This window comes from Anabrus simplex, chromosome 4 (genome assembly GCF_040414725.1).
Source record: "Anabrus simplex isolate iqAnaSimp1 chromosome 4, ASM4041472v1, whole genome shotgun sequence".
NCBI classification, from domain to species: domain Eukaryota; kingdom Metazoa; phylum Arthropoda; class Insecta; order Orthoptera; family Tettigoniidae; genus Anabrus; species Anabrus simplex.
This window is the reverse complement of record NC_090268.1, coordinates 319,118,267-319,146,228: the sequence shown is the minus strand read 5'-3', so window position 1 is coordinate 319,146,228 and position 27,962 is coordinate 319,118,267. Positions and strand designations below refer to the sequence as shown.

The 27,962-nt window shown below is 37.4% G+C and overlaps 1 protein-coding gene across 5 annotated transcripts in view; it reads right to left on the bottom strand.

Annotated features, from left to right (window-relative positions):
* ReepB (Receptor expression enhancing protein B) overlaps nt 1–27,962 on the bottom strand; it is a 193,065-nt gene that overhangs the window by 109,784 nt on the left and 55,319 nt on the right. For 4 of the 5 annotated variants that reach the window (XM_067145670.2, XM_067145669.2, XM_067145672.2 and 1 more), the window contains one exon: nt 3,450–3,682. In XM_067145670.2, the coding sequence (XP_067001771.1) occupies nt 3,450–3,682 (233 nt within the window). Of the gene's footprint in view, nt 1–3,449; nt 3,683–14,160; nt 14,256–27,962 lie in introns of those variants that run through there. The other variant, XM_067145671.2, reaches the window with a different exon arrangement.

The following is a 27,962-nucleotide window of genomic DNA, read 5'->3' as shown; positions in this document are numbered from 1 at the left end:
TATTCGACAGTTCCTCGGTCTGTGCCAGTTCTTCACAGACCACTGTCCAGTTTATACTGAGACCGTTGCACCGTTCCAAGATCTTCTGAGGGTGAATAATAGGTGGAAATGGGATGCAACACATGATCAGGCCTTTCAGAATACTAAAAGACTGTTAGCAAACTCTGTTAAGCCAGGATACCCAGACTATAATCACAAATTTATTATCCAAACAGATGCCTCAGAGATAGGGATAGAGCGGTACTATACCAGGAGATTCTTGAGAAAGAAAAGAAAATTACATATCTCTCCTTCATGAGCCAGAAATTACGGTCCCATGAAGTTAAATATACAACAGAATTGGAAATGTCTCTAGCAACAGCCTTAAATCATTGGAGGAAATACATCTATGGATTTCCAGTCACAATCAGGACCGATCATAAGGTTCTTATCTTTGTACTAACAACTAATTTGACAAGTGTACGTGTAACCTGATGGGCAATGTATGCCCAGCAATTCGATTTAACCTTCGAGCACTGCCTAGGTAAAATGAATGTACTGGCAGATGCCTTAAGTCACAATCCTAACCCAGAGGAAGTTTCAATAAACTTGGCAACATTAGGTCAGGAAGATCAGGAATTGTGAATTGCAGTAGACAAGTGGACCTGCCGTTATCATCGCAATTCCTGAAGTCACATTGTGCAATGGAAACGTCTGTGGACTTCACAATGCTGTTTCTCGGACAACTCCAAGAGACATGCAATTTCAAAAATCTTATTCACTTCATGTACAGTAATTTACTTAGATATCCGTATACAATGTAGAGTACCGTTGCGAAGCACGGGTACATCTGCTAGTAAATCAATAAACTTTTTAGACCTCACAATAAACAGACTACCTTCCTCTCTAGAATACAAAATTTATAGAAAACCAACGCAAAAAACGACAACCATCAGAAAGGACTCTATTCATCCGCATATACATAAGAGCGCCACCTATTACAGTATGGTAGACCGAGTGTTAAAAATACCGCTATCTAAAGAAAACCGAGAGAAAGAATTTAATACATTCGCTTCATTGCCGAATACAACAAATACAACTCCTTATTCATAGAACAAATTATTGACCAAAGTCAACATTAACAAAAGAAAGACCTAACCCTGCCGTATATTCCACCTTCACCTTTAACAAAAACATATACAGTATAGTCAATGTCTTCAAGAAACACAACATCAAAATTTCATACAGAACCAACAATAGAAATATGGAAATCGTGCATAACTCCAAGTCAATAAATAAAACTGACACCTTTGCAAAGTAAGGCGCATATCTCTTTAAATGCAATAACAGTTTTTCTTCATATATTGGGCAGACCGGAAGAAGCTTTAAAATTAGATATATGGAGCACGTCAATGCCATCAAGTATAACAGTTTTTTGGCAACAGGCCAACATATTCATGACTCAAAACATAGTTTCAGCGCTATAGATCAGGACTTAGAAATACTTCAGAATACAAAGGCCCCATACTCGATGTTACAGAAAACTTGTTTTATTCATCTGGACCAATTTTTCAACCCCAATCTAAACCTTAGTGAAATTTTGGAAAAACCTAACATCCTTTTTGATTTTTTAATAAAAGTCTTTAAAGGCATTAAGTTCACAAATAAGCGATCGATCTTTTATGCTTTGCACAATACTCTCTTGCGCTGCACGCCACCACCACATCGACCCCCTGACTCTAGCACAGACACATCAAAACTGGACCATGAATGAATGGAGGTATGTGCTCTTCATAGATGAATCCCGCTTCCGTTTGCAGAATGATTCCCGTCACACATTAATCTGGAGAGAACCGGGTAGCCAATACAACCACAGGAACATCATGGAACAGGACCAGAATGATGGTGGTGATGGCATCATGGTGTGGAGCGGCATCATGTTGAATTGCCGTACAGACCTGCACATATTCATGGGTGGTCTGAGGAACACTGCTAATGCTCGGAGATACAGGGATGAGGTACTGAGACCACATGTTCGAATCTTCAGAGGTGCAGTTGGTCCAGACTTCTTCTTAATGGACAATAATGCCCAACCACACCGCGCTGTTCTGGTAGATGAATTCCTAGCTGGGGAAGACATTCATTGCATGGACTGGCCAGCGAGGTCTGCAGATCTGAATCCTATAGAACATGCCTGGGATGCATTGGGGAGGTGAATTTCATCCCCTCAGCCTTCACCAAGGACCCTCCAAGACCTTTGCACTGCCCTTTCGGAGGAATGGGATTGACTGCCACAAGGGCTCTTGGACCATCCAATAGAGATCATGCCACGTTGCTGCGAAGCATGTGTGGCCGTTACGGGTAACCACACACCCTATTAACAGCATATTTTGTTGTGGAAGACATTGCCAAGTTTTGTTAGTTGTTGTCAAAAGTGTACCTTAGTTATCAGAACCTTTCTGACGCTGTGTGTGTTTTTTTTTTTGGACACGTTGTGTGACATATGGTGTGTAATTCAGCTTCCGTTTGTTCAGCAATGTGTCTGACATTCCTATCAGGCGGTATGGCCTCGTTTAGTGATTATGCTGAACTTTTGGACACTAGTGTAGATGGGAGAGAAAGGGTTTGGACAACATCATGAGAGTGTTATGCTGCATTGAGTAAGTTCTCAGTCAACATGCAATTCCTTACGCTCCTCACATTGGCAAGAATTTTATGTTTATGTTTATGCATGACAACACTTCACTTTATGCTGCTCAGTGTGTACCTGACTTCCTGGAGGAGGTGGAATTGTCAGTTTGGATTGGCCTACATTGAACTCCAACCTCAATTCCATTGAGCATGTGAGGGATATGGCTGAACATTGTGTTTGATGGTAAGCGCTCTACAATCTGAATGAACTTCAGGAAGCTGTCATTGAGAAATGGAAGCAGTTCAACAAGTTGACATTCATACCCAAATTTCAATCACGCAAACCAAGATTAGAGTTAGGTGTGGTAGAGTGTTAACCGAATATGCAGGGATGTTACTTCTGTAAATTAAAATTTCCCTAAAATCATACAATTGTATGAATCTCATTCATTTTCATTTCAAAGTAAACATTTACATAAAAAATAATCCTTCCCTCAAATTCAAGTTACAATAAACCTATTATCTTTATGTTTTAATAAATGTAAGTAAACTTAATTTTGTGTTCATTAAATTCATATATTTTAAACATCCAAGTTGCTCTCTTTTTGGCCAACAGTATGTACTGTCAGAAATTTGCACACGTTCCATATAAATGGTTTTGCAGAAGCACTATCAACAACATTTTCTTGTCAAGTGATTAGCAGAGATACTAGTACTGCAATTGCCTGATTAACATATTAACTGTATAGAGAATGCAGACTTCAAATGCCTGAACCCTTTTCACAAAGTTAAACTAATTAAACCATACACAAAGTATGGTTGAACAACCAATTACTTACCTTTGCAAGCCAATAGAATGGGAACCAGTGAAGTAAGAAGTCAGAGAAATATTCAACAATGGAGAATGCAGCAAACACTACCCAATATGTAAGCCACTTGGTGTCATCATCTTTGCCTGGACTTTCAAGTGCTTTTATGGAACAATAAGCTGGATAGACAAAGCCAATCACGCCACAGAAGAGTTGTGCTGCATATCCAAATACCATATAGATGGCAGTGAAGACAATAGCAGCTGAAAAACGAAGTACAATATTTGTATATAAAACAAAAATATCAAAGAACAACTTAAGTAGAATATACAAGTACATTCAAAACATAATTTGCTGGAAAGAAAAATGAGGAAACAAACCTTTTGGATTCGACCAAAATTTAGTACAAGAGACAAGCATATCCTAACAAAGTTACCTTGCACAATGTAGCAAACACCCTTTGACCTCAACACCAGAAGATGCACTTGGCAAATAGGCAAGTCAGTTTTACTATAATGAATTTATGAAAAATTTACTTTCTTTTTATTACTCATCACAGTATTCTTGCTCATGTAGGCCTTTTGCTAGTGGCTTTACGTCGCACCGACACAGGCAGGTCTTATGGGGACGATGGGATAGGAAAAGGCTAGGAGTGTGGGGGAAGCAGCTGTGGCCTCAATTAAGGTACAGCCCAAGCATTTGCCTGGTGTAAAAATGGGAAACCACAGAAAACCATCTTCAGGACTGCCAACAGTAGGATTCGAACCCACTATCTCCCGGATGAAAGCTCACAGCTGCGCGCCCCTAACCGCATGGCCACCTCGCCCGGTCATACAGGCCTAATCTATTCCCAGTTTTATATTGTAGACTCTTATTCCTCACAGAGTGAATATTAGAACTGGTATTAAACAACGATAATAATAATAATAATAATAATAATAATAATAATAATAATAATAATAATAATAATAATAATAATAATAATAATAATAATAGACAGCAGACAATATTATGCTGATAAACAGGGTGAAAAGTCAGATTGTACACTTCACCAAGAATAAAGGTCCCCTGAGTTTTAATTGCTGTGTTGATGAAATGATACTTGGAGGTAAAGGTGAAAAAGTGACAATCAAGATAGGGGGAGAAATTATTGAACATGTGCATAAGTTTAAGGGCCGAATTCATAGACAGCACTTATACATAAGTGCCCCTTATAAGCTAGATTTCATTTCGTATGACCTACTTAAGTGTCCCACTTATTGCTATAAGTGGACCTCCCACACACACACTTAAGTGACTCACTTATGTTGCAGCAAGATGGAGGATGATTTTGCTGAATAAGAGTATGTTGCATTTCATTCACAGGATACTTTCTGTGCACACAGTAGAGATGGAAAATCTTGTCGAAATGTAATGTGTCCAACAATTTAAAGAAGTTTTCGTTTTAGTAAAGCGAGAGTTATGAATATGCTTGTTCCTTTGATTGAGAGACTGAACGTAACCTCTAGAGGACTCGCTATCTCACCATTAGACTACTTAAAAATCTGAGTCACACGTTTGAACGCATTACCGATGTCATACGACATGTTGAACTATTAATTTAAAAAAGTAGTGGGGATTTGCCATTGTCTGTGGCGTGAGTAGGGGAAATCTTTTAAAAGGGATGGCGGTGATGACACCAGTATCTACTTGACGCGAAGGATTCAAGGCAGAACCACGGTTTGCTGGTGTTCTGATTTTATTAGTATTTCAGACTGGAAATATACATTTTACATCTTCGAAACTATTATAATTATCTACAAATGATAGTATTAAAAGGGTTGATGTAATGTGACAGCAAGAACAGTTTTGTTGTATTTTTTTTTTTTTTTAAGTGATGCAATATATGTTAATATCATTAAAGTGTTACAGTATTTTTTTTTTTTTTTTTGTTAAAGTGATGCAACATATGATAACATCATCAAAGTTGCGATAAGTGTAGAAGAGGACCAAGGATTATGAACGCGCTCAGCAGGAGTAGCAGTGGACACGAACCTGTGACCAACGTCAGTGCCATGGAAGCTTAAAAAGAAAATGAGGGCCTTTTCCTGGGCTCTAGCCTTGGATTTCACGACATGATAAGTACTAAAATGTAATAATTTTCCTAAATAAATGCGCGGTTATTCAACATGTAGATCACATAAATTAGATTAGAAATGTAAATTGCATGTATTCTTGAATTAGAGAGAGAACTTATGAGTGGTCTTCATATCTTTTATATTCATCTAGATAGAATTAATAGTCTACTACATAGGCTTCAATATATATTTAATGTAATGCATGTCCATGATTTGATGAAAAATATTAGTTAGTCTGAGAGTGCTTAGATTAGATTTTTTAAAAATATGCAGATTTGTATTTGTACTGATCCCAAACCGTGATATGTATAATTTATTTACGAGATATCCTAGCTTATTGTGATAATGCATGGTGATTATCTCTTCAAAAATGGACTATCGGTTCATTATATCAAGATAGGAAGGCACTCTTATTTTCACGTAATTTGCATGATAAAATTTGTAGATGGCTGTATTAATTATTTGCGTAACTTGTGACAAGCCTGGACAACGAACAAACTCCCTCCCATTGAGGTTAGTGTTTTCCTTTTATGTCAAATATTTCCCCTTTCTGTATATGAGAATAACATTATGGATATGTTTAAAATCCATATTTGATTTTATTTGTCTGAGTTTAAAATGTAGGAAAACCTAGGCTGTGTACCTCTGTAATCGGATGGATACGAACCCGGTCATTCTAACTTTAAGGATGTGAATATGAGAAGATAAAAGGTGGCTTGATATTGAGTTAAAGAATTGTGATAAGGCAGTGAACTAATAAGCCAGTGGAGCTTTGGAAATATGATATGAGAATATGTATTGAAATGAGATTATTTGACAATGATGGATTCTAAGGGAGATGACTTGGTCTCGCCTTGAGCTGTTAACAAAATATTTTCTGCCACACCAGGCCATTACTTGTTATAGCATGACATCGAAAGATTTACAACTTGAAGGGGAACGAGAGAACTTGTCCCTTGTAAAAGGGTTACTGTCTACTCTATTGTTCGAGCTATTCCACTTAGAATGGAGGCAGGGAATTCTGCAGAAAACCGATTGTAGTTTAAAGGATTCTTTTAACTTTTGCATGTTTAATTTTATAATGAAATAACATAACTGGAACGCCAATATTATTATTTATTTGTTGACCCTATGATTAATTAAGAAAGGGAGTTTTTATAGACCTGTTTGTCGATGCCATCCTGGATATCATCGGTTCGAGTTCTGAGGCAACCATGGATTTTTGTTGTCACATGATTTATTTTTCTTTTTTGTTATGCAGCCAATTGCATGCATATATTGTTAATTGTTCTTTTTAAATTGTGTGTACATATTTTCCTCTTTTATACGTTCTTTTAATTGTGTTTTACATTTTTATTTGGATGACAAAACGAGCTCTATTTCGTTATTTTGTCATTAGATTCATTGGGATGTGGGTTCGACTTCTGGACCCGACATCGGTCATTATTTTTTTATGATTATGATTTTATTGACTAGTATTCGCTTACTCTTTTGTTTACTTATATGTAATATAATTAATTTAGCTAGGTGACCACTTCAAGTTATCTTCAATTTTTTGTTGTTGTATAGATAATTGTTTCTTCTGATAGTGAAGGAAGTTCTTAATGATAACCGTCGCATTTATAAGGATATTTCTGATTTAAAAAAAAAAAAAGTTATACAAATTTTAATGTAATATTTATCGTCTATACAAATTTAATGTAATATTTATCGTCATGTCGGGAAGAGGAAAGAGGGAAAGGAGAAATCAACTTTGACTTTTCACAATTTTGTATTTAGTCCATTGGACATTGCATATTATATTAAGATTATATTATAAGTATTCAGAGTCAATTTTAATTAATTTGATTTATCAAGGATTAATAAATAGGTTAATTAAACTTTTGTTTGCCTGTCATTTTGCCGAAAAACATTGTAACCCAAGTTTCCTTCCGTTCATTTATGCCTTTAAGCTAGTTAGGTGTTATTTTCTTTGATCTTTTGCCGCAAACGCACCATGGCCCTGGGAGGTCGGTGGTTCGATTCTATGGAACGGAAGGGTGCAGTAGATCCTTGCACGGTCGGAAGAGCTTTTGCTCACCCATCATTCTGAAAATTTTCTTTTTCCAGATGAGGTGGCATTTGACTCTAGGCTAAAAAGGTCCCTTTCCAACGAACGCCTTGGCATATGGTGCTATATGATGGTATCCTGATATTTTAGGGATTTTCATGCAGTCATTTGGTTCTGTGGGGCAAATGGCGTGGGGTGGAAAGATTACACTACCTAGTTGGGGTCAGGAGGCCAGCACATCAACCGTCTGAGCCACTCAACCCGACACTAGTAATTCAGAATTGATCACAGCCCTGAGGAGTCTACTATGATAATATACTTTGAAGGCTTGAATCATCTCTTGGTTAAGTGACTGAATCAATGTAGTTGTGTCCTTTGGCATGAACACTGCTGTATAGTAAGTGATCTTCTCATTTTCGATATCAGGACTTCAACAGACAATTACCGAAGAGCAGTAGAGCATTTTTTTTTTTTTTTTTTTGTCAATTTTTCTGAAACATAAATATCGTATTAAGGACCCAAACTCAGTTTGAAACCATCCGACAAAGTAATTCAAGTAATCTTTTCACAACTACTGGTAGAGAATTTATTTATTAGTTTCCCAATACCTTTAAACCACTTCCACTACAATTAATATTATTGATTTCATATTCCATTTTTTTACCGTTTTTGGAGATCCCCCACCAATTATTCTGTCAAAAAGGACCAAGATTGTATTTGAAACATCACTGACTTCTACTGTACTTTGTGCAATAGGTTTAGTTCATAGTTTCTGATATTATTGGTGCATAGCTTAGAATTATTTGATTTTTATTTCTCAAAACCTACAGCAGAGTAATGGCAGAATTTGTATGATCTTTTCTGGAATCATTCCACCAGTGAAGCTTGTCGAGTTCCTTTTAACACTGGGAAACCTTCCTATCAAAACACTTCCCGGAAAAAGACGACACTCGAGAAAATATCAATGAAAGTAAAAACAGTGATTCCAAAGTCACCGATTCCAAAATGTTTAAAAGATGAAAAAGAGAAGATAACTAGACAAGAAGCCAAGTGAATTTCAAAAACTAAAAAAAGTGAGTTGTGATATAGTTCTTTATGGATTGCCTGTGTGTAACAATGAATAGCCTTTTGCTTAAAGAATAAATTTGCAACTGCCAATTACATACTAGCACATAAGTCCAGTAAAATGCTTCTCATTACTATTTGCTTCCATATTTTCCCCACATTTACCCATTACCTTCACATATCCTTGTTTTATTTCCAATTATCACATTTAAATCGCTTGTCAACATTATCCTATCCGTGCTGTTATATCAGTGTGCTTCATAAAACTTACTAATTAATATCTCATCCATGCCTTCTCACCCTAATTCCTCCAACCTCTAAATCTTCCAAATCATTATTTGTTAATTTAGGTGCTTAACCCTTTATAGGTTACTGGTACATATATGTACCGTTAGCTTTTATGGCTCATATCGTGCTTGAAACATGCATGATTACAGTCTTTTTATGAGAGACTTAGTGGTCTGAAGTTGCTTTCTTCATTAATCATCACAATTCCCGCAAGAACGCATCTGTAACATTCATCTGTTTAAAATGTGGTAAACATGTGTACCAGAGAGCGTTAGTTTGCGGGAAAGTTGTGCATTGCCGACATTGGATTTTAAAATACATTTTACTCCATTTACATTGAACTCATGCCAAAGTACGTTACTTTATAATTACTGTAGACATTATAAACTTAGCTGCATAACTATCTAGAGATTTGTTACCAAAGGATGCAGGTAAATAGAGATTTTACTATGAGGTTGCTATCGTACTTGGAAAAATCGTGTTTCGTGCCATATATTTGTTCGGCATTGTTGCACTGAGTGTTCATTTTGATATATCTCATTTGATATGAGTACATTGAATACCTTTGATTTGAGTGGTAAAGTACTTTCCTGCAGGATATTTGCCGCTAAGATGTTAGAATATGAAGAGTGTACACATGCAACGGATCTAAAAATGGGTAAAAGTGATTATGTCATGACTGGTGACATAGGTATATCTAAGTGGAAAGACGGAGGGAAAAAGTGTGTATGTGTTAATAGTACCATGCACAATGCTAGTCAGAGTGCACATGTTCTGAGAACAATGTGAACCTGTAACACGCCCAGTTTCAATCAAGGACTATAACTCTTATAACAGGAATAATTCTGACCAGGTTCATTCAGCCTACAATGTGAGCTGGAAATCTCAAGAGGTGGTGGCTGAAAATCTTTTACTACTGTCTCGATGCATGCATTGTGAATGCTTATATTCTCTACAAAACAATGTCATATGCTGTCAATTCCCAACATAAACCATTATCTTGTCTGAAATTTTGATCTGTGCTAGCCGACGAACTAATAGAAAATTACAGCGCTAGGGTAAAAAAAAGGTCCGCTGTCACAAACAGATAGAGGAAGAAAGCGAAACAACCCAGATGGTAGATCCACCTTACCAAATGGTAAAAGACTGACAAATGTTGGTGAGCATCTTCCTGTCTCAGGGACACGGAGAAGGTGTGCTTTCTGCAGCACACAGAAAGAGCAAACCAACCATTACGTGTGCCAGCTGTGAAGTAGCGCTATGTTTATAATGTTTTGTACCTTTCCTAAGTCATAAATTATTCACTGTTGTAAACAAAAGTGTATACTTCACTGTATTCATTTACACTTGCTGTTGTTTATGCCAACCATGATATATGTAGATCTGGTTTCAGAAATGTATACTTGAAGTAAAAGTTCTATAAAAAATGTAATTGTGTTATAAAACGTGATCATTGTGAAATGAACAGAAGTTTAGTGTTTTATGTTGTTGCGCATTATTTCGCAGTTATTATATTCCACTGTTTCTTCCATGAGAAAGTGGTACATATGTGTACCACAGAACACTATGTGTAAATTTGTCACTGAATGGTCTCTGGTACATATACGTACCACCCCATATCATCAAACTAGGCACCTTCAGGATCTCATATGGCTTTATTTTACATTCAACACATCCCGGAGACGATAAATAGCAAAACTAAAATATTTTTTGAAAGGCCCCAGAGTACTGCCCTATAAAGGGTTAATGGAAACTATGTTGTGTGCTCTGGTTTTCCTGATGAAAAATCCCAACCTCCAATCTGTCTGGCCTGTTTTAACACAAGTTCGGAATACCTTATAATCTTCTATCTCTTGTCATCTCCCCTTACTCAAACATGAATGCCTCATATATATAGATGCACCCGTTTTGCTGGCACAGCCAGTAATGCACTCTTTCTTCCATAAGCCCCATTAATACTGAAAGCACCCCATAGAATTCCACTTCATTTGGCAAGCTGTATCCAAGGAGTCCCGGGCCTATCAAATGCAAGTGGGACTGTCATTCCTGTAGGTCCAAGGCTTGCTTAAAATGTTCTGTGCTTGGTAATTTCTGAAAAGTAGGATGCTACCTACATAACATATTCCAAGTAAGTGCCTTCACTAAGTGTTTACGGACCACTGGTGGATTGTATAGTCCAAGCTACCTGAGCACAAGGAGGATCACAGCATTATTGGTGAAATAAATTTCATTTTATATCCATATTGACAATTATGTTATATACAGGTAAGTTGAAAAACAAGTATACTGGTTCCACCTAGTCAATGCATATAAATTTATTTATAATTCAAAGTTATCAAACTGGCTGAAATTTTAATATCCACTACCGAGAACATGTAAATGCAAAAGGATACAATAGATTCTCGTCCATGAGTGAACACTTGGAAGATTTCAATCACTCCTATACTTCTAATGAAAATGACAAACACAATGAAGATCTTGTAAAAGGACAAATTACTCAATGTCTGAGAAAATATTCACTTGGATCAAAGATTTAACGCAGCCTTCAACTTCAATGAATTTTCTGAAGAAATAAATGTCTTAGATGATGAAATCATACATGTTTATAATAAGTTCAATTTATTGCCGACACCATATTACACTTTGGTCTCGTGTACGCATTCCGCACCTTGCTCCCTTTGTTTACATTCCCGCCTTCCCTCTGCTGATGACATTGCTCACACTCACACAAGAACGAACATGTTACCAACTTAGTGTCACCTTAGCCAGCATACAGAAATGATATGACGCAAACAGAGAGCTGTTGAAAGCGAGTTTTAAATATGTTTTTCTATATTTTTATCTATGTAGTTCTCTCCCTACATCTAGCTTCACTTGTCTTAATATTCATCATAGTAATTTTTAATTTTCTTTCTGGATTTTATATCGCACAACATGACCTGACGGCAGTTCATTTCCACTCAGTGGTCGGGCTGGCATTAAAATTAATTTAATCTACATCTGTAAACTCTAACGTTCTAGAAGTTTTTATATGAAGTGGAACAACAACTTTAATGAATAAACTGTCAATATTTTTACGTGATACAAATTTTATGGAACAGAAGAAACTTTTAATAACTTCATCATTGTCATTTATTACATAGAACTGTTCAATGCCAGACTTATTCTGACTTATCCTACCACATCAAGTGACTCATCTAATGATGTTACAGCATGCACCTATTTTAATTTAAAAGTATACCATATGAATGTAAATTTTAATCATGTTTTGCAACTTTCAATACATTAATATTTGAAGTTGAAGTTATTTCTAGATGGCTGAAAATGGCCTAATGTGGCCAAAACATTTCTTGTTCTAATATATTTATATTACAACTTTGAATTGTAAATAAACTTATATGTATTGACTAGATTCAACCAATATACTAGTTTTTCAACTTAGACAGCTTTATCGGGTTAAAATAGTTATATTTCCTTGCAAATATGATTAGAAAGACTCAACTAACCTACAAAAGAAACTAGTAATAATGAAAGAAGACAAAAATATTAATATAAAGTGTTATTTTTGTTAAGAAGGAAGTCATACTTTCGGTGTCAACTTGGTTAATGTAACTTGAAAACTTTTCAGCCTGCCAGAAACACTAGTAAAAACACTGTAACACACATACCTGTATGACTTTGCTGGCGAGATCTAGTGTTTACAGTGCACTATGTCTTCTGGTATGGGCTAGATTAAATTTATTAAATTTGTTACTTTCATTGATCTGTCTCAGTCTCATCCTAGATTTTGACAACATGAAAGTGACTGAGGTATGGGTGATGCTAGTAATGCCATTTCTTATGCAGCCAGTCCCTGTTATGAATGGTGTGAAAATGTTCATAGTGTCAGTTGGTGCAAGCATTTCAGTAGGTTTGGCTGACTGACACACAACAGCAACTTCTGGCTCAGTGAGGAAAACAGCGGGGAAACTACCTCACTCCTCATTTCCCCAGTATGCCTCTTCAGTGACACCAAGGCCATCGATGACAGCTGATAACGGAGCTGATGAGAATCAAACCTGCCTTCAGGCTGAAAACCGAACAAACATGCCTGTAAAATAAACAGTCCAAACACAGATGATGAAGGTAATGGACGATAGCAGCTAAACACAAAACAACCTCCTGGAGTTACTAAAGTAGAATGAAGGACTAGTTTGTATTTATACATTAACATCACTAATTCATTATCATTGACCAGTTTGTACAACATAAACAATATTTTACATATATGCACACGATTTAGAGTGATTTGATAGAATCTGAGGATGTTCTTGTAGAACAACATGTCTATTTGTTTAATGACATGTAATTTCATTTTTTCCAGATAGATTATGGTGTTATATATGTTTTAACTAGTGTTTTTGACAGACTGAAAAGTTTATGTTACATTGAATATAAAGCAACTCTATATTATTTATACAATCAAAGGCGAATAAAGGTTAAAGAAAAGCAACTTGTAAAATATCAGCATCCATTTTAATTAACAATTTGGAGCAGATGATTGGTATGGAAAAAACTTACTACTTTGTGAGAGTAGACTGCCAGAACAAAATTTGTTTGAAGAAGAAATATAAAAAAATGTATACACTATTTTAACAACCTTACCCAAACATCACCTACTGTTATATCTTGCAATAGATATACTGAGTGCTTGAAGCACAATAAACTGAATAATAAATAAGCTTCTCTATGAAGTTATTTGCTATTACCAGTATTCAAATAGAATTTTTTAAATCAGTCATAACATTAAAACTATTCTGCTAAACACATTGAAGTAAGCTAAGCTTCAATACTGAACACTTCGGTCATTCACTCTGCTTTTTGGCACAAAAATCAAGACAATCTCTTTATTATGCAGCACACTGACTATGCTAGAATTACCAAAGCACAATATTTAATTCCAGTAGAATAAAAAAAAAAAAATGCTAAATCATTCAATATAGAAAATAAAAATGAACAATGGCAAAGGCTGAATGAGAAAGAAAGAAAGAAAGAAAGAAAGAAAGAAAGAAAAGCATTCTAATAAATATCATCCTCCTGTCAAAAAGATTACAACTTGTGTGGTGAAGATTAACCAATCCAGGTTTTGATTCAACTTTACTGAGAATATGCCACTGGAAAGACAAATATTAGTATTGTTGTCTTAAGTTATCATATTAGTACTAAACACATTTTTAAATACCAGCAAGGATAACAATAACAAATCCTTTATGATAATGCCCCTCCTTTTTAGATGAATCCATGCCTGCTTCTTAATGCTGGTATCATGCCAAAATGTCATGGCAGCTAAGGACTACCTATTTTTAATCCTAGCAACAAAAATAACCTTCCGAATTAGAGTACTGCTGCTAATACTTTATTCAGCAAAAAAAAAAAAAAAAAAAGATACTAAGAAGAAACACAGTTATGTGTGAAATTCTATCCACAGGGTTAATTTCAAAATTCCCACAAGCACTGATATGGTGAGAAGTCTTTCAATTTCAGAATGCAGAAAGAGCAGACTTCTTTAGAATGCCAGATGCAATTTCCGATGAAACAGGAGCTATTAACCCAATTTGATCACAGTCTACAAGGCTGGAAGAAATTATTTCCTTTATTCATCAAGATGCTGGCCGTGAAAGCTTAAGCTGTTATATTAACAGCTAATAATAATATTGTATGCCCTAAGGTACCACAAGCAGGAATTTGAATATGATGCTATTGAAGCTGCCAGCAGGTCAATTTTAAAGTAGTTTTTCTCCAGATGGCAGGAGAAATTGATTACTGATGGGCAATAAATGGCCGAGTTAATTTTTTCGAGTAAACACCAAATGTGCCACCAGAGATCTTTTACATGCTGACATCACATGATATGGAGTACCAAATGAAATTTCTTCCTCCCTTCAAAAATCAGACCACCTCTGCCAGGTTTGAACCCACAAGTTGGGATCGGGAGGCCATTACTGTACTACTGACCCAAGGAAGGACCTTTCACATAGCTATCATTACCTCTATACTCTACATATATCAGTATTAAATATATATTTTTAATATACCACCAATAATAATAATAATAATAATAATAATAATAATAATAATAATAATAATAATAATAATAATAATAATAATAATAATAATAATAATAATTCCTTTAGGATCATGCACCTTTTCTTTAACTAAATCCATGCCTAGACTTGTGAACTCCCTGCTCTTTAGCACTGGTATTATGCCAAAATGTCATAGAAACTAAGTACTACCTATAATGAAATGTCCTTTAGGATCACGTACCTCTCCTATAGTTGAATTCATGCCTGGCTTCGATGGAATTCATCCCGAGTTCTTGATCAATCTGGGACAAAATGCGAAGAAATGGCTGGCAACATTTTTTACACACATCTTACTAACTGGACACATGCCTTTGGAGTTCAAAAAAGCTAAGATAATTGCGATTTTAAAAAGGGGCAAATCCAACAACAAGCCAGAAAATTATCGCCCCATAGCCCTCCTTAGCTGTTGCTACAAACTGTTTGAAAGACTCATATTTAACAGAATAAGCAGCACTATTTTACAGCACATTCCCATGGATGAGGCAGGCTTCAGACCAGGTCGCAGCTGTTGTGATCAAGTTTTGGCACTTACAACATTCATAGAAATGGGGTTCCAAAGAAAATTGAAAACATCTGTTGCTTTTGTTGATCTAACTGCTGCATTTTGGAGGGAAGGTATGGTCTATAAACTTCTCCGGGTCATACCATGCATAAAGATAGCAAGACTTATTAACAATATGTTGAGTGATAGGAGGCTTCAGGTTATCATCGGGAACAATGTGAGCAAGGAGAGGAAGCTTAAAAATGATTTGCCTCAAGGTTCAGTCCTATCGCCACTCCTGTTCAGCATATATATATCTGATCTTCCTGGAGTTACATCACGGAAATTCTGCTACGCTGATGATATAGCATTAGCTGTGCAACACAAAGAACTGTAGAGAACTAAAGAGATGTTAACAAGGGATTTGTCCATTTTGGAAACTTACTTCACGAACTGGAGACTTAAGCCCAACAACAATAAAACGGAGGTGTCTTGCTTCCATTTAAACAATCACTTAGAAAATACTAAATTGAATGTAGGTACCTGTGGCAGGATACTTCACCACAACTGGAACCCAAAATATCTTGGGAGTAACCTTGGACCGAACACTATCCTACAAGCAACATCTGCTGGGCTCTGCACAGAAACTGAAAACACGTAACATCATTCATAAGCTTTGTGGAACTACCGGGGGTTCTTCGGCAAGCGTTTTACGGACTTCAGCTTTAGGCTTGGTGTATTCAAATGCTGAGTACTGTGCTCCAGTATGAATGAAGAGTCCTCACACAAGACTCATTGATACTGAATTGAATTCCACTATGCACGTAATAACTGGCACAATTCGATCTACACCAACTCGTCGGCTCCCGCTTCTATCTGGAATAATGCCATCTGACTTACGCAGATCCACCGCTCTCATCAAGGAATTCAATAAAATCTTAAGGAACCCTGATCTACCTGTACATGAAGATCTATGAACTATCAACCAAACAGATTAGGTTCACGCCATCCAACTTTACGTAACGCTTTAGACATGGTTGCTAGGGGCTACAACCCAACTACAGAGTGGAAAAGACGGTGGGAAGCAGCAACGGTAGTGGATTCCAACTACCACGCATAGTCTGTTCTGAACAGAATAAGAACAGGCCATGGTAGATGTAGAGACATGTTTAAATGGAACAAGTTGCCGACACCTGCGTGTGACTGTGGAGCTGCACGACAAACCATACATCATATTGTCAGAGAGTGTGAAACGCAGGCATACACAGGCAGCAAAGTGGATTTCCTGATGGCAACTCCAGAAGCAACACAGTGGATCAATGATCTTGACATTCAGTTGTAGGGAGCTTTTTCTTGTTCACTGTCTTCTTGTTATGTAAATATGTGTATAATTTATTTCTGAACCCAACTTGATTGTATGGGCCATAAAATAAATAAGTAAATAAATAAATAAATAAATACATTATCATTATAGACTGTTATGCCTTTCAGCGTTCAGTCTGCAAGCCTCTGTGAATTTACTAAACGTCGCCACAATCCTCGATTTGCAACTAGTGTTGTGGCCTCGTTTAGTTCTATACCTCTTATCTTTAAATCGTTAGAAACCGAGTCTAACCATCGTCGTCTTGGTCTACCTCTACTTCTCTTACCCTCCATAGCAGAGTCCATTATTCTCCTAGGTAACCTATCCTCCTCCATTCGCCTCACATGACCCCACCACCGAAACCGGTTTATGCGTACAGCTACATCCATCAAGTTCATTCCTAAATTAGCCTTTATTTCCTCATTCCGAGTACCCTCCTGCCATTGTTCCCACCTGTTTGTACCAGCAATCATTCTTGCTACTTTCATGTCTGTTATTTCTAACTTATGAAAAAGATATCCTGAGTCCACCCAGCTTTCGCTCCCGTAAAGCAAAGTTGGTCTGAAAACAGACCGATGTAAAGATAGTTTCGTCTGGGAGCTGACTTCCTTCTTACAGAATACAGTCGATCGCAGCTGCAAGCTCACTGCATTAGCTTTACGGCACCTTGATTCAATCTCACTATATAACCATCCTGGGAGAACACACAACCTAAATACTTGAAATTATCGACCTGTTCTAGCTTTGTATCACCAATCCGACATTCAATTCTGTTGAATTTCTTACCTACTGACATCAATTTAGTCTTCGAGAGGCTAATTTTCATACCATACTCATTGCACCTATTTTCAAGTTCAACGATATTAGACTGTAGGCTTTCGGCACAATCTGCCATTAAGACCAAGTCGTCAGCATAGGCCAGACTGCTTATTACATTTCCACCTAATTGAATCCCTCCCTGCCATTTTATACCTTTCAGCAGATGATCCATGTAAACTACAAACAGCAAAGGTGAAAGATTACAGCCTTGTCTAACCCCTGTAAGTACCCTGAACCAAGAACTCATTCTGCCATCAATTCTCACTGAAGCCCAATTGTCAACATAAATGCCTTTGATTGATTTTAATAATCTGCCTTTAATTCCATAGTCCCCCAGTATGGCGAACATCTTTTCCCTCGGTACCCTGTCATATGCTTTCTCTAGATCTACGAAACAAAAACACAACTGCCTATTCCTCTCGTAGAATTTTTCAATTACCTGGCGCATACTGAAAATCTGATCCTGACAGCCTCTCTGTGGTCTGAAACCACACTGGTTTTCATCCAACTTCCTTTCAACGGCTGATCGCACCCTCCCTTCCAAGATGCCAGTGAATACTTTGCCTGGTATACTAATCAGCGCGATACCTCGATAGTTGTTGCAATCCTTCCTCTTCCCTTGCTTATAGATAGGGGCAATTACTGCTTTTGCCCAATCTGAAGGTACCTTAACAACACTCCACGCTAATTTTACAACTCTATGAAGCCATTTCATCCCTGCCTTCCCACTATACTTCACCATTTCAGGTCTAATTTCATCTATTCCTGCTGCCTTATGACAAGGGAGTTTATTTACCATCCTTTCCACTTCCTCAAGCATAATTTCACCAACATCATTTTCCTCCTCCCCTTGAGCTTTGCTGTTCACAACACCACCAGGAGAATTTCCTTTTACATTGAGAAGATGTTCAAAATATTCCCTCCACCTCTCCAGTGATTCCCTGGGATCTATTATGAGTTCACCTGAATTACTCAAAACACTGTTCATTTCCTTTTTCCCTCCCTTCCTAAGATTCTTTATTACTGTCCAGAAAGGTTTCCCTGCTGCTTGACCTAGCCTTTCCAGGTTGTTACCAAAATCTTCCCACGACTTCTTTTTGGATTCAACAATTACTTGTTTCGCTCTGTTTCTTTCATCTACGTACCAATCCCTGTCTGCCTCGGCCCTTGTTTGGAGCCATTTCTTATAAGCCTTCTTTTTACGTTTACAAGCTGCTCTCACTTCATCATTCCACCAAGATGTTCGCCTTTTCCCATCTTTACACACAGTTATTCCAAGGCATTCCCTGGCTGTTTCTACTACAGCATCCCTGTATGCCACCCATTCACTTTCTATATCCTGAACCTGCTGAATGTCTACTGTTCGAAACTTCTCACTAATCATATCCATGTACTTCCGTCTAATTTCCTCGTCCTGGAGATTTTCTACCCTTATTCGTTTGCAGACAGATTTCACTTTCTCTACCTTAGGCCTAGAGATACTTAGTTCACTACAGATCAGATAGTGGTCTTTATCATCGAAAAATCCCTGGAAAACTCGTACATTCGTAACAGATTTCCTGAATTCGAAGTCTGTTAAGATATAGTCTATTATGGATTTGGTACCCCCAGCCTCCCATGTGTAGCAGTGAATAGCCTTATGCTTGAAGAATGTATTCGTAACGGCTAAACCCATACTAGCACAGAAGTCCAGCAAACACTTCCCATTCCCATTAGCTTCCATATCTTCCCCACATTTACCAATCACCCTTTCTGTATCCTTCAGTTCTATTCCCAACTCTCGCATTGAAATCGCCCATTAGCACTATTCTATCCTTGCTGTTTACCCTGACTACGATGTCACTCAATGCTTCATAAAACTAGTCAACTTCATCCTCATCTGCACCCTCACATGGTGAATACACGGACACAATTCTAGTCCTAATTCCTACAACTGACAAATCTACCCACATCATTCGCTCATTTACGTGCCTAACAGAAACTATGTTGTGTGCAATAGTATTCCTGATAAAGAGCCCTACCCCAGACTCTGCCCTTCCCTTTCTAATACCCGTCAAGTACACTTTATAATCTCCTATATCTTCCTCGTTATCTTCCCTTACCCGAATATCACTTACTCCTAGCACATCCAGATGCATCCTCTTTGCTGACTCAGCAAGTTCTACTTTCTTTCTTCCATAAGCCCCATTAATATTGATAGCTCCCCATTGAATTCCATTTCGTTCGCCAAGTTGTTTCCAAGGAGTCCCTCGCCTGTCAAATGGGAGTGGGACTCCGTTACTCCCATAGGTCCAAGGCTTGCTTAAAATGTTCTGAGTTCGGTCGATTCATGAAGCGGGATGCTGCCCTACTTGCACATAGTCCAAGTGAGGATCTCTCCTCTAACGGGTTATGGACAACCGGTGGATTGTATAGTCCTAGCCGCCTGAGCACAAGGAGGGCCACGACTCAGAATATGTCCGAGATGCCCACTCCCATTCCATAGCAACTGGTATCCCGATTCTCAGGACCACTTACTAGGCCACTCAGCCGTTGCCCATGGTTCACGAACTAGGACGTGACTACAGTAACCCATAAACATGAACCATATAAATTATTTATTTATATAAATAAATAAATAAATAAACAAATAATTTTATTTTTTTTGCTAGGGGTTTTACGTCGCACCGACACAGATAGGTCTTATGGCGACGATGGGATAGGAAACAAACAAATATCACCCATGGGCTGCAATAATAGCACAACTCAAAAAGGACAAATGTGGAGTTAATGCACTCTCCAGCATTGCAGATTAGTCTTCCTTCCAGCAGCAACAGTGGCATTATCTTGCAGTTCAATATTCTATCAACAAATGGCAGGAGTGCTGCTGTTTGTTGTTTACATTGGCTGCAATACTGGCACAATACCTGGAGCTCGGCATTCGTGTAACACATTCCGTTCAATAGTAAAGGACCTCACAGATAGGAACTGTCATAATTTTGTTGTAAACAGTAACATTTTAAATACTCTGGTGAGAAAGTTACCAGTAATCTCTGGAAAAGCAGTGTTTGACCAGTTTCTGAAATTAACAACTTTATTAATATTTAATTTAAGCTTTCACAAAAATTGAATGATTGACTAAAACCTGAGAAGGGAGACTGTAAACTAGACTACATTGCCATTTGTGACCAGATATCAATAGGTACTGGCTAAACTGAAGCTGCTATGGTGTCAATACGACTTAGTCCACCCTTTGCCGCTAACACAGCCTCTACTCTTGGGGGCTGATACACCTGGAATGTATGCATTTTGTAAATTATTCCATATCTATGGAATCATAACAGGGATTTGAATTAAACTTTGTACACTTATAGTGCAAATGCTGGGTTTTCATTAGATGTGTAAAGTTTTAAAATTCATTATATACAAGTGTAATAAAATTTACCAATTAAGATATTAAAATATATTTCTTGAATTTTACAAAAAACAACATTCCATGAAAACTATCAATGTGATTGGCATAAACTATTTTTTGCTTAAAGATAACACTAAATCACCCAGGATAGACCTCAATGAACTTATTGGAAGAATAAGTTACCCTTTTATAGCTATTTCATTTGAATATTTAAAAAATTAAGAATTTCACGTGATGTTTTAGATGCACTGAACATATTTTTCAAAGGAGTTCAATAACAGATTCAACCTCTATAACTTAGTTCCAACCAATGGAATTCCAAATTTCCATGCATTTTGGACCATTAGTTCTTCAGTTATTGCATTTTTTGTGTGAAAAAATTAAAGTATATACCTACACATACAACATTAGAAGGCATCTGCTACATATGTAGTACCCTCCATCTCCATGTTCTTCCATCCTCAGCCTCCTTGTCCTTCATTCCTCCTTTGAAGAGACTCGAAGCTGTTTTTCAGCAAATCTGACCCAAAGAACATCACGTTCAAACACAGCAGATGTTGCATATTTTCCAACTTTGATGCCTAAACATTCTAGCACTTCCAGTTTTCTCATATTACCATCATTAAAAGAAGAAACAACTTCAGCAGCTGCAACTGTCAGAACTATCCTCCCTGAATTTAAGTTTTTAGGGCTTTGTTGTTAAAGAACTCGTTAGCATTTTGGGTCCGACCTTCCAGAGATCTCCTTAGAAGGTCGGTACCAGCAATGTCTTGGAATATTGGCTTATTTGCCTTCATTACAGCCATTGGAATTGGGGGAGGGTGCTTATACTCCTTCTCAGTTCCATTTGCCTGGGCTTGATGCCACCCACACCATGATCCTAAACCTTTTGGACAACAATAATGTTGGGGTCAATGACAGTCGAGACATCAAATGGACTTCCTCATGTCTTCCAAGATGTCTTTATTTTCCCTTATGGCATTACCATAATAACACTGCAGCTTGTCGATGACAGCACCAGTGAGAGACGACTTGCACCACCAACACCCTTCCCATTTTCAAATTTTATGGCAGCCATCTTCTTTTGTCTGAGTCTTATGAACTTGACACGATTCAAAACAAAACCTCGTGGTTAGATTACAGGCACAGAATAACAAAGCACGACAAGCCCAGACTATCATTTCCAATTCAAGGGATAATTTATTAAATTGTCCTGATGTCTTAAAGAGTCAACCATTTTTTTTCCAAACCAGTAATCCCAAAACAGTGAAAATTGGTGGAACGCACAAGTGCCACACCGCACAGCTGACAGTTCAGTACATGCATGAATTTAAATTAAATTATCTTGGTCAAAATTGGAAATTTTGCTATAAAACTTCAGATTTAGATAAAGAAATGTGTATTCTTTCATTTGAGATAAAAGAAAAACAAGAAACGAATTCATATTCCAGGTGTATCAGCCCCCTTTAAGAATTTCTACCAGGTTTCCGTAGATGTCTAAACGTACTTCCTTCCATTTCTCCTGCAACATAGGCAGTTCTGTAGTTGTTTTGGGGCGGTCTGTTTTGCCTGTTAACTGGAGTAGTAATTCATTCCAGAGATGCCCAAATGGGTTTATATCACGGCTTTGGGTTGGTCATTCTATTTTAATCACTCATTTCATCACATCACGGTCTTGGCCCCTGTTTTATGAACAGATACATTATGTTGAAATTTAAAAGGGCCGTCATTATTAGAGTAACTAAAACCAGTCGACCAAGACTGTATGTAATCAAGCATTTAAATAATCTGATGAGAAAGTTATCGGAAAAGTAACCTCTGGAAAAGCAGAGTTTGACCAATTTCTGAAATTAACACTTTTATTAATATTTAATTTAAACATTGATTCACTAGCGATATGATAAAGACTTAATTACATCTGTTCATCCAGTTATGCAATTAAAAATGAGTGCAGTTTCAAATAAGAGATAGGCCTACAGTATTTAAGACTACTATCACACAACAGCTCAAACAGTTTAATTCCATACATCAGTAATACTGAACATTTAGTCGAAATTCGTTTTGAAGGAATTCAGTAGTATTAACAGACAAGTATAATTGAGCTGTCTTGAATATAATAAACAGCTTTATATTATATCAATGAACATTCACAACTTCAGAAGTTATTTAGTGGACCTTTCTTGTACCCTCTATGAAAGTAGAATATAGAACTTTATTTCAATATACTAGGTGCAAGTTTCAACATGTATGTTTTTACAAATGAACTGTCCCAACCGTCGCACAGATAAGAACATTTAGCTTCAACTGTTGCTCTTTTCTTCAACAACATACTGTTTAAGAGAAGAAATTTGATTTACTAGGGATATAATAACGGCTTAATTACATCTGTTCAGCCAGCTATGCAATTAAAAATGTATGTGGTTTCAAATAAGAGATACAGTATTTAAGACTACTATCACACAACAGTTCAAACTGTTCTCTAATTACACATTCATTGTTGGAAAAAAAGCAAATATAAATTCAAGCATTATGACATTGTCACATCAATCAATCAATCAATCAATCCTGATCTACATTTAGGCCAGTCGCCCAGGTGGCACATTGCCCATCTGTTGTTTCCTAGACTTTAATGAATTCAAAGAAATTGGAAATTTATTGAACATCTCCCTTGGCAAGTTATTCCAATCCCTAACTCCCCTTCCTATAAATGAATATTTGCCCCAATTTGTCCTCTTGAATAATTCCATCCTTATCTTCATATTGTGATCTTTCCTACTCTTAAAGATACCACTCAAACTTATTCGTCTACTAATGTCATTCCACGCCATCTCTCCGCTGACAGCTCACAACATACCACTTAGCATCCTACAACATACCACTTAATCGAGCAGGTCGTCTTCTTTCTCCCAAGACTTCCCAGCCCAAACTTTGCAACATTTTTATAACACTATTTTTTGTTGGAAATCACCCAGAACAAATGGAGCTGCTTTTCTTTAGATTTTTTCCAGTTCTTGAATCAAGTAATCCTGGTGAGGGTCCCATACACTGGAACCATACTCTAGTTGGGGTCTTACCAGAGACTGATATACCCGCTCCTTTACGTCCTTAGTACAACACCTAAACACCCTCATAATCATGTGCAGAGATCTGAACCCTTTATTTACAATCCCATTTAGGCTATGTGATTAATTCAATGAAGATCTTTCCACCTAGATACTTACAATGATCCCCAAAAGAAACTTTCACCCCATCAACGCAGTAATTAGAACTTAAAGTTCATCTTGTATGTTCATGTGGTGGCCTGCACCTTTTAATATATGTATAACAGGCATCCAGACTTGGTGATTTTGAATCCTTTGTCTAAATTCATATTGTTCAGGTGTTTCTTAATTTCAATAGCCTCACAGATTTTCCTTTTGAGATTCCAGGGAATAGCTGCAGAGATCTTGGATCTGTCAAATGAAATTTTGTGTCTTTGTTTCGTAGGAATGCTTGACTACAGCTGAAATATGTGTCTTGGTTCTTGGTGTTACGGATATGTTCTTTAAGTCTGGTAGAGATCAGACATTTCAGATACCTCCTGCAGCAACATTCAATGTGGTAGACTCCAAGAGCCTGTAATTTTATTATGTCTTTCACTGGTGGCAGATGACAGGTTAACTTCTGATGTGGTTTATAGATGGTCTTGCCCATCCTGTCTGTAGTGTTTCTAAAGTATGGAATTATCGGTGTTTTTGGACGGGTCAGCTCTTTACAAAAATATACAAAAGTTGAAAGCCTGAAAAGCAGCTGGAATTGATAAAATTACTGGGGAATGAATGGAGGGTTGCAATGGTAACCCCAGTGTACAGGAGAAAGGGTGAAACATAAAACAAAATTGTTGTCCGGTCAGGTACATCCTGCTACCATATGCGACAGTAGACGGCACTACCTGCGACTGTCTGGCCGAGGGTTGGGCGGCCGTTAACAAACCTGACAAACTAAGGGAGAACCAATGGCTATGGGCAGGCTTGTTGAAGTTTGTGTAGGAAATGACACAAATTCAATGGGAAACTGCTGCCTTGCAGATGTGGCAAGGGGCTGCTAAAGACTAAGGGATGTAACCCTGACAGAAATTCTTCTCTAACGTTAGGCCTAGCAAGTCAGTTGGAGAGTAATCATAATCGCTTTCAAGACAAATACGAACCTCGGATCGAAAAACTCAAGACAACGACAACAGCTAGGTGCGTATGACTGCTTACAGTCTGAAACTTCACCAGCTACGAAACACAAATCGAGACCCAGTTGCTGGAATGGAACCTTGAATATTCTAACACTGACAAATAAAACTGAAAAAATAGCTGATATGACGGAAAGAAGGAAAATTCTTATCATAGAGATGAGTGAAGGCAACAGGAGTAGGACACCTCCATCTAGACTATAAACTATACTGGTCTGGAAATAACTTGGAGTCAAGAAATGGAGTAGGCTTTATACTTCATAAAGATACTGATGTTTGTAGCCAGATTGAATTTATCAGTGATAGAATAATTAGACCGCCTGTTGCCATTTCTTGATGGATGCAGCATTTTTGTATCCATCTCTTGACACAGGCCAGAACAAAGTGTAGCTTCCACCGAAGTCCTAGTCTCATCCATGGCTGTGACAGTATAGAAGCTGCTCTCTCTCTCTCTCTCTCTCTCTCTCTCTGAGAAAACAAACGTCCAGTAGTACTGTCTTGTGGGAACCCCCTCTTAATCGTTAGACTATAGGATCAGATTTCACTTCACCTAATCTTAATTCTCGGAGTTCTGTTTTCTAGAAATTTAGCTACCCATTCTACAACACTTTTGTCTACTCCAGTAGCCTCATTTTCATCGGTAATAGACCAATAGTGATACAGTCCATTAGACCATCCGAATTTAAAATATTTGCTAACTCCTGCTGGAATCTTACAAGTTGAGTCTCACTGGAATAACCTTTCCTAAACCCAACTTGTCCTGTATTAAATCAGTTTGTAATTTTGTAAACGTACGTAATATAATCACCAAGAATGCTTTCCCAGAGCTTACAAACAAGACATGTCAAGCTGACTGGTCTGTAATTTTCTGTTTTATGTTTATCACCCTTTCTCCTGTACACTGGGATTACCGTTGCAACCCTCCATTCATTTGATGCCATTCCTTCATACAGTAATCAAATAAGTATTCCAGATATGGCACTATATACCAACCCATTGCCTTTAATATGTCTCCAGTCGTCATCATCATCATAATTGATTTTTCGCTCCAGCAAGCCAGGTACGAGCCTCTTCCACTTTGTCCTGTCCATCCACAGCTGATGTTCGACCTTTTGCTGCCAATTTACATTTCTTCGAAAATTTGCTTTTCCCAACTATCATGAGGCCTCCCTCTGGGCCTCTTACCAACAACATTCCTTTCATAGTATGCTCTTGGGGTCCTAATTGGAGCCATCCTTCTCATATGTCCATACCGACATAATCTGCTTCAATCTAAGGTTTCTAACAGGCTCCTGTCCAATCAAAGTTGTTGCCGAATGCTTTCATTCCTTATTTTGTGTCTCCTTATCTTTTGGAGACATGACCGAAGGAATTTCATTTCAGTGGCCTGTAGGCAACTTTGTGCAGATCTAGTCAATGTTGGTACAAAATATGTTTTGTGTTAGTGTGATCTTGCAAGCTTGTGGAAATGAGTCTTCCCAAAGTAATTGACGAACGGAGTGGTAAAATTTTGATGCAGCTTGTATTCTATTGGCTATTTCATGGTTTATGGTATTGTCAGAAGAAACTAAGCTCCCTAAGTATTTGAAGTTATTGATAATGTCATCTATTTCTTCATTTTGCACTCACAGGTGGACTGCTTCAGGCTTTCGACTCATCACTAAACCGACGGTATTAGTTTGGCTGTTGATCATTCCCATTCTTTCAAATTCTTCTTGCCAAAGATCTAGTTTAGCTTGAACTTCTGCTTCTGTCTCATATTTCAATTTAATTGTGTCACTCCATAACATAACATCATCAACAAATAAAAGTGCATTTGTTGTCTGATCCTTCATTTTCACTGCTTTTATGACCTCATCCATTATAGAAATGAAGAGAAGTGGTGATAGATAACTTCCTTGTTGGACTTTGCCCTTGGTTTCAAAACAGTTTGACCTGCCTCCTTAAATTTGCACACAGCTTTTTGTCTCTCGATATAGTTGTTTTACTCGAGCTATAATCTCATCTGGCACGTCTTTACGTCTCAGACATTCCCATATCGTCCCTGCTCTGGCAAACTAACGAATCTGCAAATTGTCAAAAGGTTAGGAGAGCTGAAAGAAGTTGTGATTACTCATGTCAAATCAATTTTTATATTTTATTATTGGTTTTATGTGTTAGGCATACAGAGCGAGCTGCAGATGTGAGACTTTGTCAGAAGGTAGACAATATATAAATAACAAAATCTAGACCAGAACTTCAGAACTACAGATTCCTTAGTTTGTCAGTTTCGCTAGTTTGCCAGAGTGGGGACGATATGTGCTTATGTGGTACATGATCATATGCCTTCTCAATATCCAAGAATACAACTATAACCGTTCCATTCTTATCCCAGTATGTCTCAAAGAGCACTCTTGTCAGAAAAATGAGGTCTAGTGTTGATCTGATCGCACTAAATCCATGCTGTTCTTCCTCAAGTTTAGGTTCAACAAATTTTCTAATTTTTCTCTCCAGGATAGTCTTGTATATTTTTAACCCATGAGATAGAAGGGTTACACCTCTATAGTTGTTGCACTTCTTTCGGTCACCTTTCTTAAATTGTGGAATAATCACTCCTTGCCTCCAGTCACTGGGGTTTTCATT